Genomic DNA, 16,326 nt, shown 5'->3' on the forward strand with positions numbered 1-16,326 from the left:
GTTTCACACTAAGTGAGTATAAATACATTTAGAAACTATATTATTAACTATATGTATAATATGTACTGTGTTAGAGTGTCATTTTGTGTCATTTTGGTAGGTGGTGTGCCCTAGGATTTTGTAAATGTAAAAAATGTGCTGCAGCTCAAAAAAGGTTGAAAATCACTGGATTAGAACATCGTGGGGAAGTGCAGAAGTCGCTGGTTCCATCCCTGGTCAGGGCACAAACAGGAATAGAACGCACTCTCCCTTCCTCTCTCTAAAACCAATAAAATAAACATTAAAAAAGAAAAAAACTTCTGTGAACGCGCGCTGAGTTGAGCAGGTGAGTGGGGCACAGGGTTTTCAGCCTCGCCCCACCAACTCAACTGAGAGGGTCCATGGGCAAATGGGAAAGTAGTCTGTCTGCCACTGCTGCTTAAAAAGCGGGGCTAAGCAACTGGGTCCGGTGTGGCCGCTTTCAGGCAGCAGGCATGCGGGCATCAGTTTTCCCATGGGGAGACTGGAAGGAGACTCCAGGTCCCCAAAGCAGCGCTACAGCCTAATCGGTCAACAACCTCCCCCCTATTCCCACACCCCATGGAGTAGCGGTCAGCCCAGCCCCTAAGCGATCAGGCCACAGCCCCCAGCCCGGTACATTCTCCTCCCAGCGTAGCCCCGCCCATCTCCCCACCCGAAGTCCCGCCCCTGGTTCCTCCCTCACCCAGCAAGCACTAGAGAGGCGGCACGGACGGGCCATCTGGGACCGATATGCCAGCGGAACTACAAGTCCCAGCAGCGCATGGGACCCGCCTACGGGGGCGGGGCTATTCGGGGCAGCGAATTGGGAGGAGCCCTGGCGCTCAGGCTAGGGAACGCGTGTGACCAATCGTGGGACTGCTCGCGACGTGTGCCGATGGGGGCGGGGAGAAGCCCTCTGGGGCCAGGACAAAAGCCGGATCCCCGGCGGCTGCGGGAGGCTGGCACGCTTCGGATAGTGGTCGTTGGTTCCAGACCTTTGGTGGTAGCGCCGCGCACTGTCTTTCTCAAGAGAGGTGAGTGGAGAGTGGCTGCTTTCACGGGAGGGGCCCCACCTGGCCCAGGAGCTTCCTGCTCCCTCTTTCCAGCCAGAACCGCCTCCGCTGACGCTGGCTTGGTGTTAACGAGCCCTCTCTGCACCTCCTTGGAAGTTTTGAGGGTCTTATCTTTAGGTTAGCCTTCGTCTGGGACCCTAGCCAATGGCCACGTGCGACTAACCCAAAACTCTCCCACCTTCCAGTTCCTGGGAGTTTGCACAGGCTTGCCGCCGTCCTTGCTTCTCTTCCCTCTGCCGAATTTCATTTATTCCATGCTGGCGCCCCTCACCCGCTCCCGGGGCCTGTTATCGAGACTCCCCGGGCTTTATCGGGCCACCTTTTGTCCCCATCCGGTCCCCCCACCGGATGCGGGGGACGGAAAGTAGAGAGAGCGGTAGCCACTCCAACCTCTTACAAGCCGGGTTCAGGCCCTTCCTCTTAGTTCTGTAGAGTCCTTTGAGCCCCGCGCCGAAGCAGAGGGATCGAACCGGACGTTCAGCCGCGGCAGGCCACGCGGGTCCGGATTGCCCCAGCCCCCGAGGCCTGGCCTGGCCGCGAGGACCTGGCCATATAGTGGCGACGCAGGAAGGACCCTTTTCGCTTCGGGCGAAGCCTCTAAACAACATATGGCCGGGGTGCCCGTCTCCCTCCCCACCTCTGGTGCTGACGTCGAGCTTGGCTGAAGCAAGGTCCTCAAGGGGCCGGAGGATGCCGCCGCCGCCCTCCTGTCAGGCCTGGCAGAGGGCCAGTCCCCGCTCCTGCTGCCCTCTCCAACCTTGGCAGATACTGTGCAGTTCCAAGGACTTATGCCGTTAGGTGGTCCCCTGCAGTTTGCCTGGGAAGAGGGTTTTGGAGAGGATGGTGGGGAGCGGTGCATGGCACCCTAACTTTGCTCTGTTTCAGCTAGTTCAGTTCCTTGAGTTTCTGAAATGTTGGGTGAGGGACAGCTAGCTGGTGGACCCCAGCTGCCAGCCAAGTAGTTTTCACCTCTTACGGAGCTTCTTAAACAGCTTAGGAGACTTTGATGGGAAAATCCCTTAAACACAGGGCAGCTGGTGTCTCCATCCCCATTCTGACACTATGTAGAGGGCACTCACAGAACTGCCCTCTCCTTTACTCTATAGGGATTGCCTGTTGTATCAAAAAACAACAAACACAATCAATATTAGGGATGCTAACCTTAAAATGAGTACTTTTTGCCTTTCCCAGAGAGAGACCCTAAGTAGCATCCCCAGTAGTTCTGCTCCACTGGGCTGTGTCCCAGCGGTGCATTCCTGGGGAACAGGCTCTTTTCATTCAGCCTTCCCTGCGGGCTGCTTCTGCCCGTGGTGGCTGCTGTAGATGAACAAAATCCTGGGTCACATACCCTGTCTGCAGAAAAGATCCCATTCAGCTCACAAGGCTCCTCCCTTGGAGTGTGCATGCATGCATGCATGTGTATGTGTACCTTTTTCAGGTTCCTTGGCATGATTTCCCTCAAATGGTTTACACATTTACCTGTTACTAGGTAACAGTTTCTTGGGCCCCAAAGCAGACCCCCTGGGTCTTAGCTCTGTCCTGAAATCATCTATCACCAGTTTGACAGCACATTCAGCTTCTGAGGAGGCAGCCTAAGACTTTGTGGGAGTGGTCCTCAAACCCAGATTGGTACATACTTTAAATCTTGTCACTAAAGCACATATTTTTAAATGGTGGTCTGGGGCCATCAGATGATAGTCACAGGTCAGCACCTTAAAAGGATATGCACAATTGGGTATGTGCACATTTTTCTGGGCTCTCCTTTGGATGCTCAAATGAATCTGAGACCTCAAATAGGTTAAGAGCTGCTGTCTTAGAGAGACTTCAAGACCCCGCTGAATGATTAAACTTGAGACTTATCTCCACCCAGTTCATTCCCGGGTTTGTGAGCCTCTAAGCCTATAGCCTGCGTTGGTGAATATGCAGAGGCGGTTCTTTTCCTGCTTTTATTTTATCTTATAAATTCTCTGTCTTGGTTTTGAGAGGGATTGCTCCATCTAAGCCAGAGTGCCCTGATGGCAAATCTGTTTGGGTAAGCTGGCAGATCTTTTCTGTCCTGTACCTGCATATTTTCTCTTTAATCATCCACTTCTAAGGGCCTTATGGAGATGAGCTCTTAGATCTGAGATTTGATCTGGTGCTTAAGAAAATTGTGATTTTTTTTCACAGTTACCAGAGAAAGCTGCCCTGTTTAGGTTAGTGAGGAAGGAGGAGCATTTCTTACTCCCTATTTCCTTCGGGGTTTGGTTATATATTTAGCCAATTTTTCACTCAATCATACCTTTGGGTGTATTGCGAAGCATCTGGAAGCTCCAAGTATAGGTTTTTCTGTTTCTGGTTGAAGATCTTGTTGAGTTTTGGGGGAGATTTATCGGTATCGCTTCCTACCCCGCCATTACTCTCGATTTTTTTTTTTAGTTACAGAAGGTTCCTTTTCTCTCCTGTCCTTTCCAAAGTTGTGTCTGTATCTTGGTAGGTGCCAGGTTTGGAGGACTGTCGTCCCAGGAGTGTCTATCAGACTTCTCTCTGCTAGAGGCTTAGCTGAGGGGCTGCCTTCCTCCTGGATTTTGTGATCACTTGTGCCTGATGGGTCTGAACTGCTGAAGGTGGTCAGAAGCTACCCTCTTCTTTCTCTGCTCGATCTGCCCTGGACAGCACTCTGGAGGGGGGTGTGGGCAGGTGTACCCATCTGATTTCAGGACCAGTTTTTCTGGTCTGAGTCAAGAAGGTTGGGAAATGGAGCTGCAGTGGGGGTGGGGGGAGTGGAGGACTGTGGGGTAGTGGGGCTTGCTGAGGCATCTGTCTCCTCCTAAAACTCATGTTCAGATAGAGCTGGAAGTCATTTCAGGGGGAGGCCAGAAAAGGGAACATCTGCTCTGAGCCCCTTCCCTGCTACTCCACTTTGGGCCTGACACAGACTGAATGCTCCTATTGTGCCCAGCTGGGAGGCTGAGGGAACCAGCCAAGCCAGCATTAGAACCTGAAGCTCCAGCCTGACTATTTGGGAGGGAGGTGCAGAGTGTCCCCTGGAACATTCGCCTTTCCTGAGCTGGGAATGGAGACCAGCCTTCCTGTGTGTACAAACCAGGCAGTTCCCTAACTCTCTCCCCTGTGTGTACAAACCAGGCAGCTCCCTAACTCTCTCTGCCTTTATCTGAATTTGCTTTTTCTCCTTTACCAAACTCAGCAACTCCAGTTCTGTGGGGTTTTTTGTTTTTGTTTGTTTTGAGAGTGTGTTTGAGCCAAACTGACAACATGTGCTGGGGAGGAGAAACTCAACTGCACCTCAGTTATAGGTCTTAGTGGGAGAGGCAGGAGTGACCTTTCCTGATCTGGCCAAGCTCTGAGCTGATGACTTGTTTCCTTTCCCTTCCCTGTTCCTCTCCCCCATGGGAGAGAATGGGTATGTCAGGACAGAGTGGTGGGGAGGGAAATGAAATTGTCACACAGACCCTTTTTTGAGGTGAAGGGGAGACATGGCTGTTCCTTTTTCAAAATGGTCTTTTCTCTTGAGCTGAGGTGTGGAGTTTTCTGGGGACCAGGAGTAAATGGGTTTTTGGTTGAAATCTTGGGTCCCCTACTAATTAGTTAGGCTTCTTGGGCAGGTTATCTGAACTCTTCTGAGCTTCTGTTTCTCATCTAAGAAATAGGGTTACAAATCTTGATGCATGTCACAGGGCTCACATAAGATGAGTTTCTTTTTTTTTTTTTTTTTCATTTTTTTTTTCATTTTTCTGAAGCTGGAAACGGGGAGAGACAGTCAGACAGACTCCCGCATGCGCCCGACCGGGGCGACGCTCTGCCCACCAGGGGGCGATGCTCTGCCCATCCTGGGCGTCGCCATATTGCGACCAGAGCCACTCTAGCGCCTGAGGCAGAGGCCACAGAGCCATCCCCAGCGCCCGGGCCATCTCTGCTCCAATGGAGCCTTGGCTGCGGGAGGGGAAGAGAGAGACAGAGAGGAAAGCGCGGTGGAGGGGTGGAGAAGCAAATGGGCGCTTCTCCTGTGTGCCCTGGCCGGGAATCGAACCCGGGTCCTCCGCACGCTAGGCCGACGCTCTACCGCTGAGCCAACCGGCCAGGGCCAAGATGAGTTTCTATATACATATGAATAAGGATGGTTTCTGCCTTGTCCCCCCGCCCTGGCTCAGAAGTGACCAGCACAGGGTGGTCCCCCCAGAGAGGCCTCTGTTTTGCTCTAAATTAGCAGCTGGGTGACTCAGTGGGCTGGGTGGGTTGCACTGAAAGTCATAGTTCCCCCGCCCTGTGTCTGCTCTGAAGTCGGGTGGCAGTCTAGGGCCCTAGGAGAAATGATTCTCCCTCTGCTTCTCAGGGGGCTTGATCTTGCTCAGGGCTAAGTAAACTTGCTGGCCTGACCTTCAGCGTGGTGGTGTCTGTGTGTGAAGTGGGTGAATCTGGGTGTGGGGGAGACAGAACCTGTAGGGGAAGTATGGCCAGCATTGCACAATTTGGCCGTGCTCCCCACAGGTCACAGAACCAGAGGGTGTGTTTCAGCATCTGTGCGCCCACCTTGGGTGGGACCTGCACTTAGGTTTGGGTCATACCACTGATAATCCTGGCCTCCCCATCCATCTGCCTTTGTTGTCATGGGCGAGCTGGTTTGTCTAGAGGGAATAGAGATGGGATTGAAGCCAGGGTTCCTAGGGGAAATGCCAGCTTTATATTTCTCTACCATCTTCCCTCCCCACCATTTCCTGATCCTCCTCTGCTGTTTGCAGTTCCATCCCTCCTGCTGAGCAGCCCTTTTTATCCCTCTTGAGAAGTGCCTGAGATCTGGTTTTATTGTCTAGGGGCAGCTGGGCATGTGTCTGCCCTGCTGGAGAAGAGAGCGCTTCCATCTTCTGCTCTTTCTGACGAGCTCCTCTCACCCCGACAGGTAGAGCCGGTCCCTCTGCAGCCATGTCTGCCAAGGCGATTTCAGAGCAGACGGGCAAGGAACTCCTTTACAAGTACATCTGCACCACCTCGGCCATCCAGAACCGGTTCAAGTATGCCCGGGTCACCCCTGATACAGACTGGGCCCACCTGCTGCAGGACCACCCGTGGCTGCTCAGCCAGGTGAGTTTGCCCCCATCCTGAACGCTTCCTCCAGTCCCAGAGTTGAGGAGGAGAAAGCAGTTTGTTGGAGATGTCCAGGTGGGTCATGTGATGGCAGACCTCCGCCAGTGGGCAGCATGCGGTGGGCTGAGCAGGTTTTGTGTTCAGCTCTCTGCATGTTGAGGTACGTTGGCATACAGAGTGTGAACTTAGAACTGGACAAATGAGTGCAAATGGCAGCCTTCTGTTTGCTAACTGAGTGGCCTGGAGCAAATCATTTTATCTCTCAAGTCTTATGGGCATAACTCTCACCCTGTGACCTGTAAGGATTAGCAGTAATGTCTGGAAAACATTTCGTGTGCTGCCTGTCCCTTGGTGCATATTGCGAATGTCAGCGCTATGAGGAAGTGTGACATTGTACTTTGTGTAGAATGGCTAATGGCCTGAGGGGAGGCAGCCTGGAGTAGGGGCTCTTCTTCAGGTCCCTGCAGGGCCACTGTTGGGAAGGGTTGGGAAGTTCAGACTTCTTTGGCAGGGCCCAGAGAGCAGGACTGCAACCAATGATGGGGGTTTCAGGAGATACATTTCTTCCCCCTGGAGGCAGCCCGACTGCAGAGGGAGCAGCTACTCTGGAGGTAGTGAATTTCCTGGCACTAGAGTTGTGTGAACAGTGGCTGGGAGGTCCTTGCTGGGCTTGTAGATAAGGTTCGAGCACAGGGATGGGGTTGACCAGATGACCTCTATGGTCCTCTGTCTTTCTTTTTAGAATATGGGCTGGTCTACGCTCTGAGTGGGTTAACCCTAAAGTTTATGGTTTGTTGAAGCTAGGGTACCACGTAGGGGGAAGGTATTCAGAAGGTATTTGGTGAGCACCTACTCTGCCAGGCCCTACTCTGGGCAGGAATAGTCCTAGATTGCTGGTTGTCAGAAGAAAGATAGAGTCTGGGACAGGTAAGGGAATCTTCTAGCAGTAGACCCTACAGGAGGGGTGGGATTGGTTTGGGGAGTGGGGTGGATTGGAAGTCACCCAGGCTATCTTGTGCTTTGAGTCCCCCAATTGTCACCTCTTCCTCTACCCTCTCTTTCCTTGCTCTAAATCCAAGCCCCTCTCGTTCCAGAGCTTGGTGGTCAAGCCAGACCAACTGATCAAACGGCGTGGAAAGCTGGGCCTAGTTGGGGTCAACCTCACTCTGGATGGGGTCAAGTCCTGGCTGAAGCCACGGCTGGGGCAGGAAGCCACAGTGAGTCTGGGTATGGGTCAGGGTGGCCGTGTTGTGGTAGCAGAAGCAAACATGGTTCCTCTAGATGAGCAAGCCTGTGGCTCACCCCACAGTGGTCAGACAGACTACAGCCTGGGGCGGGGGGCCGGAGTTCTGCGGAGCTGACTTAGTCAGCAAGACCAGTCTTGTGCATCCCCAGCTTCCCTATCAGGGAATGGGATGTGCTGCAAACATAACCCTGGTGCAATTTAAGAGCCAGGTGGAAGTGGTTCATCCTTCCTTCCTCCCTCCCTCCCTCCCTCTCTCCCTCCCTCCCTTCCTCTCTCCCTCCCTCCCTCCCTCTCTCCCTCCTTCCCTTTCTCCCTCCCTCCTTTTCTCCCTCCCTTTCTCTCTCTCTCTTTCTTCTTTTCTTTGAGAGGCAGGGAGAGAGAGAGAGAGAGGGAGAGAGACAGGAACATTGAGCTGTTGCTGTGTGTGTCCTGACCAGGGAATTGAACCAGCAACCTCCGGGCTTCAGGATGATGTTCCAATCAACTGAGCTATTTGGCTAGGGCTTAATTTTTACTGATTTTTTAGAATGATAGAGAGGGGAGGGGGAAGGGAAGCATTTTTTGTTTCACTCAATCGTGCATTTTTGGTTGCTTCCCCTGTGTGCCCTATCCAGGGATCGAACCCACAACCTTGTTGTTTGGGGATGACGTTCTTAACTGACTGAGCTAATCAGCCAGGTCCGTGATCTATTTCTTTATCAGCAATCTGAGATGGGGCTCTGAGGCCCACTCTGGGAATTGCTTTCTTTTAAATTTCCAGAAAGGTTATGGTAGGTTGTCATGACATGGAAACCCTAAGAGGGTGGGTAGAAAATTTAAAGAAGAGAGGTGCAGAATCATTTAGGCAGAGATGTGATTGGGCCAAGAACCTAGGATGTGACCATCAATACTACTGGTGAGTAAATTCAGTTCTTGGCTTCTCCGGGATTGATGATTAATCTCAGCTCTGTAGATGAGAGAACTAAAGTGAAATATGGTTTGGGAAGGCTAAGAGATGCTCAGAAATGAAATTGCATTTCTTTTTCTTCTCACTCCCAAGGGGAACTGGAGAACTGAAGGGAGGGATGGGCTGAGGCTTGGCTTAAACTGCCATCCACACCTGGCTTTGTCCCATCTGGGGTGACTGATCTGGGATGACTGTTCTCTTCTTGGCTGTCTGGGAAGTAGGATGAAGGTGGCAATGGAACCATCTTCCTCTCTGATGAGGCTTTCTTAAATTAGCTCTTCATGTTAATTCCCACTTTCTGGCTCTCATAGCTGAAGAGGGGTCTTTGAAGTTGTATCTGAGCCTAGGAACTGAAGGATCCTGACCTTTGTGCTTCCAGGCCTGCAGGGAGCAGACAGCAGGGTTGGGGGCTGAGCGGTGTCCTCAGGGAGGTCCTCGTGCTCGCTTCGCCTCAGCTGGCTGTTCGAGGTGATGTCAGGATGTCTGGGCTGGCAGCAGCGCCGGCCCAGGAGCGGCTCATTACCTCTGATGGATCACTGTCTGGTCTCTGACTCAGCAGTGATGCACGGGCAGGCGGGGGCTTCAGGACATGCTGGGATGAGGGCCGTCTGCTTTGGCTGCCACCAGGGACCCACTCACACTGATTAGCTCTGCAGGCCTGCTGTCCTCAGCCATGAAAGTCTGCTTGGAAAAGTTTTCCTTGTCAAGCTCTTGATCTGTTCTTGCTCCCCCTCCCCCCTCCAACTATTGCCCGTGCCTGGACTCTCATCCTCGGGCTGGCTCTCCCTGCCTGAGCTCTGGGGTAGATAGCCTTGATTTGTCTGAGCTCTTTCATTTGTGTGATGGCAGGGAGGGAAATGACTCCTGATCTCTGTGCTTTTGGGAATGGGGCAGTGTTGTGGATCATTTATCACCCTCCAGAGGCGGCAGAAAAAGAATGTTCAAGGGGCCCTGGCCCTGTAACTCAGTTACTTAGAGTATCGTCCTGAAATGCCAAGGTTGTGGGTTTGATCCCTGGTCAGGGCACATACAGGAATCAACCAATGAATGCATGAATAAGTGGAACAACAAGTTGGTGTTTCTCTCTCTAAAAATTAATAATAATAATAAAGTGGTATCATAATCAGATTTTAAAAGGTCAGTACATGTCAAAGGTGACTGTCACAAGGACAAGTGGATGGAAGAAGTGATCTCATGAGAATTTCTTTAGCTATGGGCAGCAATTTTCAACCTTTTTCATCTTGTGCACACAAACTAATTACTAAAATTCTGCGACACACCAAAAAATACATTTTTTGCTTGTCTGACAAAATAAAATAGGGATAATTTTAATTCATTCACAGCAGGCAGCTATTGTGTAGGCTGTTGTCATTTTATTTGACAATCTAAGGAAAAAGGGGTCAGTACCCTTGCATTTAAAAAAAAATTCTTGCGCCTGACCAGGCACTGGCGCAGTGGATAGAGCATCGGACTGGGATGCCAAGGACCCAGGTTCGAGACCCCGAAGTTGCCAGCTTGAGCACAGGCTCACCTGGTTTGAGCAAAAAGCTCACCAGCTTGGGCCCAAGGTCGCTGGCTCGAGCAAGGGGTTACTCAGTCTGCTGAAGGCCCGCAGTCAAGGCACATATGAGAAAGCAATCGATGAACAACTAAGGTGTTGCAACAAAAAACTGATAATTGATGCTTCTCATCTCTCTATTCCTGTCTGTCTGTCCCTGTCTATCCCTCTCTCTGACTCTATCTCTGTCTCTGTAAATAAATAAATAAATAAATAAAGGAAACATTAAAAAAAATTCTTGCAACCCACCAGTTGAAAATTGTTGGCTTAGGGGTCTATGGCCCAATTACCATGGTTTCTGGAAAATCTTTGCTGAATGTTGTGCTGGTAGTGCTTGAGCTCCACTTTGATGGGAAGATGAGATGGAGGGAGCAGAGGGTGCTTCCTCCTTCTGCCCTCATGGTGAGGAAGACGTGCTGTCCATCTAAGCTTTATCTCCCTTCATCTCTGCAGGTGGGCAAGGCCAGAGGCTTCCTCAAGAACTTTCTGATCGAGCCCTTTGTCCCACACAGTCAGGTATGCGTAAGCCGGCTGCTGGCTGGGTCTTCTTTCTCCTGGAGCCTTGTGTTTGTCCATCCTAAAATGATGAAAGGGGAATTGAAGTGCTGGAGAAAAGTCATTTAAAGGGACCAGAGTCTTGGAAGCTGCACTGAGGGCCTGATGGGCCTGTGGTGCAGGGGTCTGGAGATAAAGGAGAGAGCTCAGTTTGCAGCCAGGAGGAATCAGGGCTGGTGGCTTCCCAGGGCTGGGATGAGATAGACTTGAAGGCAGAACCCCCTCCCCCGAATTAGGTCATGCTGACTCAGTCTGGACTGTCAGCAAGCAGGGCAGTGGCCTCCTCTCTCCCCTTGTCCCCAGGGGGAGGTAGTAAAGAGGTCTCCCCTCGTTAGTGTTCTCTATGGGTTTCATAAATGAGACCACAGGGCTTGGGCTCCTTGTTCAGTTCAGTGTCCGCAGCCCCTGGGTGTTCTTGTCTCCTATAAGGCGGAGGAGTTCTACGTCTGTATCTATGCTACCCGAGAAGGGGACTATGTCCTGTTCCACCATGAAGGGGGAATGGACGTGGGCGATGTGGACTCCAAAGCCCAGAAGCTGCTTGTTGGGGTGGACGAGAAGCTGAATCCTGAGAATATCAAGAAACACCTGTTGGTCCATGCCCCTGAAGACAAGAAAGAGTTGAGTGAGGGGGTCTGCAGGGATGTGTGTGTGTGGGAGTGGAACACGGAAGGCTGACAGGTTCTGGGCACAGAGCAGGGGAGGCAGAGTGATCTTCCCTATCTGGGGGGGTAGGGAGCAGGGGTTAGGCGCACACACAACCCTGGCCCCTGCCTTCCCCCCACCCCCTGGTTCTAAGACGGAGCTGGCTGGCTCGGGCTGAAATATGCCATCACCGTCCCTCACCTTGCCCCTGTCTGTCTGGTGCCTCTTCCTCTGGCTCCCTGCCTGACAGCTCCTTTCCGCCTCAGTGGCTGAAGAGTGATGTCCGGGAGCTGCTTGGCAGAGGAAAGCAAGGGGGTCGGCGGGGTGTCGGGCTAGCAGGAAGCGGAGCTGTCAAAGGCAATGACGTTGCTGCTGAGCTTGCTCATTGATGGATTGACTGTCTCTCTCCTCCCCCTTTAGAATTCTGGCCAGTTTTATCTCCGGCCTCTTCAATTTCTATGAGGATCTGTATTTCACCTACCTCGAGATCAACCCCCTTGGTAACTGGCTCTGTGGGTGGGATGGGGCATGGGTCAGTTATAGCAAGGTCCCAGTGTTGACTGTAACTCTGGCCACGACGTTCAGAGGACAGACCCCCCCCCCCCCCACTTATGGAGGGCAGTACAGGGGGATTTCCAAACTCATTGAAGTGCGGGCTTCTGTTTCTGAGCTTTCAGAAGACCATTATTATTCCTCTTGAACTAACTCCAGCTTCTTTCTTTGGCCTTAATTTGTTCTGTGATGGGGAAGTCCTGGTTTTGATCTGACTATGTGCTCTGTGGCTGTTCCTGCCAGTGGGTCAGGCTGTTCGGCCCAGGAGCGGGGCTGCCTCTGTGTGGGTCTGACCCTTTGTTACTTCCTTTCTGTGCCCTCAGAGGCCCCCCTCCTCACCTCCCTTCCAGGAGTTGGTCAATCATTGATCCCCAAGGCCAGGAAGCCGTGACCCAAGGCTCTCAGGCGGGGAAGGAGGCAGGTGGTGTGATCAGCTCTGGCTTGGGCTTCTCAGGGCAAAGTCCTGACTCCAGATCCAGCTGGGGCTGCAGCCCCTTAAATGGACCAGATGGCTCTGTGCTAACTTAATTAGCTAAATGGCCCTAGGGGAAAGGGAAGATGGATGTCCAGTGAGGCACAAGTTAACGAGCCCTGCTGGCTGGGGGCCCAGTGCACCCCCACAGCTTCCCAGCGCCGCCCCACCTGACAACGAGGCTTCTGCTGGCCAGACCAAAGAAACCCCAGTGTGTACACATGCAGACACCTAGGGGTCTTCTGACAGCAGCCTGTACCTTTCAACATTGTTAAAAATTACTAGTTTTTAAACAGCAGGGCCATGGGTGGGTAAATGGTTAGATATTTAAGACACATTGTGTAGCATTTTATGAAAACATTTAAAAATTGCCATAACAACTAAAACATCATATTACCTATCATATTACCTATAGGTCAAGGAAGGGGGAACTAGTCTAGGATTTGTTTTCCCTTTGATGGGAGGAAAGTGGTGTCTCCATAAGAACTACTCTGGTTTCTTGTCCCGTGTAGAAGCATTAGGCCTGTGTGGGACCGAGCCCTGTGGGAGCGGTGCGTCGGGAAGTCTGGGGGGCTTGGAGGTTGGTGGTCACCTCTGCCTGGGGCCAGTGTCTGACTGCCTCTGCTTTTCTCATAGTTGTGACCAAAGATGGCGTCTATGTCCTTGACTTGGCAGCCAAGGTGGATGCCACCGCCGATTACATCTGCAAAGTGAAGTGGGGCGATATAGAGTTCCCTCCCCCCTTTGGACGGGAGGCTTATCCAGAGGTAAGGATTGATGGGGAAGGAGCTGGAGAGGGATTGGGGCGGGGAAGGTGGAGGGTGACTAATCTCAGATGAGCATTTGGCCCCCTTGTGGGCTGTATATTTGGCAAGGAAAGGAAGCCTGAGAACCATTTAATTTTCTTAAAACCCCAGAGGGGGTAAGGGGGTGAGAGTCCGCCAAGCCTCTGAATCCCAGCCAGAAATCCTTTTAGACTTCGCTCTCAATCAACCTCCCTGGGCTCTTAACTTGATTTGTTGCTTCTCAATAATTCTGAGTGGCTCCCCTAATCCTGTCAGGAAGGTAGTTCTCTCTGTCTCTTGCTGAGAATTTTAATTGCTCCTTTCAGCTTCATCCTCTCTGAGATCCTCACAGCAGAACCGGGCCTGTGTGACATGATGTAACCCAGGCCAAGGGACGAGGCTGGGCTGGAAGAAGGGTGGGGCCTGGGGAGAGGAGTGGGTTGTGTGATCTAAGTGGTAGACACTGGGAATGGGGGCCATTACAGAAGTAGAGCGGCCCTGGCAGATTGTCCCAGTGGTAGAGCATCGACTCAGCGTGTGGAAATCCTGGGTTCAATTCCCGGTCAGGGCACACAGGAGAGGCGACCATCTGCTTCTCCATCCCTCCCCCTCTTGCTTCTCTCTCTTTCTCTCTCTTTACCCTCCTGTAGCCATGGCTCAGTTTGTTCAAGCACAATGCCCCGGGCACTGATGTGGCTCCATGAAGCCTTCTGCCTCAGATGCTAAAAATAGCTTGGTTGTGAGCATGGCCCCGGATGGGCAGAGTCCCAGATAGGTTTCCCAGGTGGATCCTGGTTGGGGTGCATGTCTCACTGTCTCACCTCCTTTCACTTCAAAAAGAAAAAGGGAAGCAGCCTGGCCTGTGATGGCACTGGATAAAGCCTCACCCTGGAGTGCTGAGGTTGCCTGTTCGAAACCTTGGGCTTGCCTGGTCAAGGCACATATGGGAGTTGATATTTCCTGCTCTTCCCCCCCCCCCTCTCTCTGTCTCTCTGTCTCTCTCTCTCTAAAGTGAATAATAATAAAAAAAAGTGATATAGCGAGGCTTGAGACTTGGGCAGAGGGCCATGAACTTGACGTAGGAGAGAAAGGAACTGGGAAATTTGTCCCCAGGTGACGACAGTGGCAATGGGTGGATTTGGTACTTGAAGATGCCATTATGTTTTGCCTCAGGCACGTAGGGCCCTCACAACCCCTTCCCTGAGCCTGTTAAGGCATTTGAGGACCTCTTTATGTATCTCCAGGGAAAGGGATGGGGAGGGGTCCCGGGACCTTAGACCTTGGTGAAAGGGGTGCCCCCAGAGCCCACCTATTGTTATCTGGTCCCTAGGAAGCCTACATTGCAGACCTGGATGCCAAAAGTGGGGCAAGCCTGAAGCTGACTTTACTGAACCCCAGAGGGAGAATCTGGACCATGGTGGCTGGAGGTGGTGCCTCTGTTGTGTACAGGTGACTGCGGGGGCCACTGCAGCTGAAGAGGATGCCAGTCAGGTCCACGCGTGCATGGCCTGGGTTGAGCTGTTTCACCTCCGGGGGGCTCCAGTTTCTTACTTTAGTGCAGAGCAGGAATCTTGGGGCATGCCAGAGGGGTCTGTGTACCTTCCTGTTGGCTTCAGAATGAGGTTATTTTTATTATTTTCAGTCCTTGGAATGAGTGATAGGGGTTTCACATGAGAGGAAAATAACTATAGAAAATGAACCAGGAATGGTGGCTGTGTCTTCACCCCATCCCCAGCCAGGTCACCATGGTGAACACGTCGCTGTGTGTCCTTTCAGGCGTTTTAGCCTGTCGAAGTAGGCATTCTTTTACACTTAATAGAAATACTGAAAGCCTATACACCCTTTGTGATGATTGGTGGTTTTCCACTCGAACGAAGCCCAGTAGACATCTGTTCCTTTCTAGGCCTGTGATTGGCCATGTCTCGTTCCAAGCTTGGCTGGGCTTCCCTGTTGGGACTCCTGGAATGTGCATTTTTTTCTTTGTGTTGGGAGGCACTCTTTATTCATTTTACTTACCACTGTCAGTCAGTCCAGGGCCCCCGGTGGCCCTGCGCTGGCAGAGTTCACTGCCCAGGAGAGCCTGATGCAGCACTGTTAACCTTCGAGTATGACTTCAGTGGGGCGGGAAGATCTGAGGTCTGAGGGGTCAGTTCCATAGTCTTGACTCCAGGGCTTCGGGGCATCTGCGTGTCCTCTCAGCCACCAGGCTGCCACCCTCTGCTGCCAGCACTGATTTCCATGTCTCCCTGGCAGTGATACCATCTGCGACCTAGGGGGTGTCAACGAGCTGGCAAACTACGGGGAGTACTCGGGTGCCCCCAGCGAGCAGCAGACCTATGACTATGCCAAGACGATCCTCTCCCTCATGACCCGTGAGAAGCACCCGGATGGTGAGACACGTGCTCATCCTCAGGATGGCCCAGTGTGCTGCAGGGGGAAGAGCTTTGGGCTAGGAGGCACTGAGCTTGTAGTCCTGGTCCTGTGTAACCCAGGGCTAGTCCTTTCACTGCTGGACCTCAGTTTCCCTGACTGTGCAGTGGGCAGTGACAGCATCTATCAGATATGGTCTCTGAGCGGATAAGGAGGTGATGTGATGTGTATATACTAGAATCTCCGTGAGCAGGATGCAGGGGAGGAGGCCGGGCGTGCCCTTACTCTCACTCTGACTGCTATAAAGTCAGTTCTCAGTGGCCCACATAGACATTTATTCCCAAACTGTGCCATTCCAGCTTCCTTTTACCACCTGGCTGGTGTTGGGGACTACACAAACCTTACTCTACCCTGAAGCCAGAGAGGGTGAGGTTCTCACCAGGTGTATCCAGAAACCAAGCTGAGGTCCTGAATGTGCAGACGTCTAGGAATGATGTAGAGAGTGCAGGTTTGGATTAACCACCTGCTCGTGGGGTAGGTGATGGGGATCAGAGCCCATAAGGCTGACAGTCATCAGGAGAGACCAGCCTGATCTCCCCACCTGTGCACTGACACCTCCTAACAGTTGGGGGCCCCTTGTTCAGAGGAGGGAACTTGCAGTTGGCTTTCTGGTAAAATGCTCATGTCTACCTTTCTAACTTTTTTTTTTTAACTTTTCTCTTATTCCAAATCCAGGCAAGATCCTCATCATTGGAGGCAGCATCGCGAACTTCACCAACGTGGCCGCCACGTTCAAGGTAAGCAGCTACAGTGACTGTGCAGTTTCTGGGGAATATGGGGGAATCAAGGAAAGGAGATGCTCACAAGCACGGTTTAAAACAGATGCAAGTCCTGGCAGAGACTCTTACCCCAGGGTCCCTTGTGGAGGATGCGGAAGACCCTGGGACAGATCTGGGTCTGAAGCTGGGTCTCTGGGCTAGCAGCTGGCACTCGCTGGGCCGTAATTCTCCATCTGAAGTATGGGGAGAAGGTGAAGGTCTGC

At 52.2% G+C, this 16,326-nt stretch overlaps 1 protein-coding gene across 2 annotated transcripts in view; it reads left to right on the plus strand.

Annotated features, from left to right (window-relative positions):
- Positions 1 to 878: 878 nt before the first annotated feature.
- ACLY (ATP citrate lyase) overlaps positions 879 to 16,326 on the plus strand; it is a 46,054-nt gene continuing 30,606 nt past the window's right edge. For both annotated transcript variants that reach the window (XM_066263632.1, XM_066263633.1), the window contains exons 1-10: positions 879 to 1,034; positions 5,971 to 6,152; positions 7,250 to 7,372; positions 10,359 to 10,421; positions 10,890 to 11,080; positions 11,526 to 11,605; positions 12,766 to 12,896; positions 14,245 to 14,363; positions 15,168 to 15,304; positions 16,020 to 16,081. In XM_066263632.1, the coding sequence (XP_066119729.1) occupies positions 896 to 1,034; positions 5,971 to 6,152; positions 7,250 to 7,372; positions 10,359 to 10,421; positions 10,890 to 11,080; positions 11,526 to 11,605; positions 12,766 to 12,896; positions 14,245 to 14,363; positions 15,168 to 15,304; positions 16,020 to 16,081 (1,227 nt within the window). In that variant the 5' untranslated portion in view covers positions 879 to 895. The remainder of the gene's footprint in view (positions 1,035 to 5,970; positions 6,153 to 7,249; positions 7,373 to 10,358; positions 10,422 to 10,889; positions 11,081 to 11,525; positions 11,606 to 12,765; positions 12,897 to 14,244; positions 14,364 to 15,167; positions 15,305 to 16,019; positions 16,082 to 16,326) is intronic.

The sequence above is a fragment of the Saccopteryx bilineata genome, chromosome 2, assembly GCF_036850765.1.
Source record: "Saccopteryx bilineata isolate mSacBil1 chromosome 2, mSacBil1_pri_phased_curated, whole genome shotgun sequence".
Classification (NCBI taxonomy): Eukaryota; Metazoa; Chordata; class Mammalia; order Chiroptera; family Emballonuridae; genus Saccopteryx; species Saccopteryx bilineata.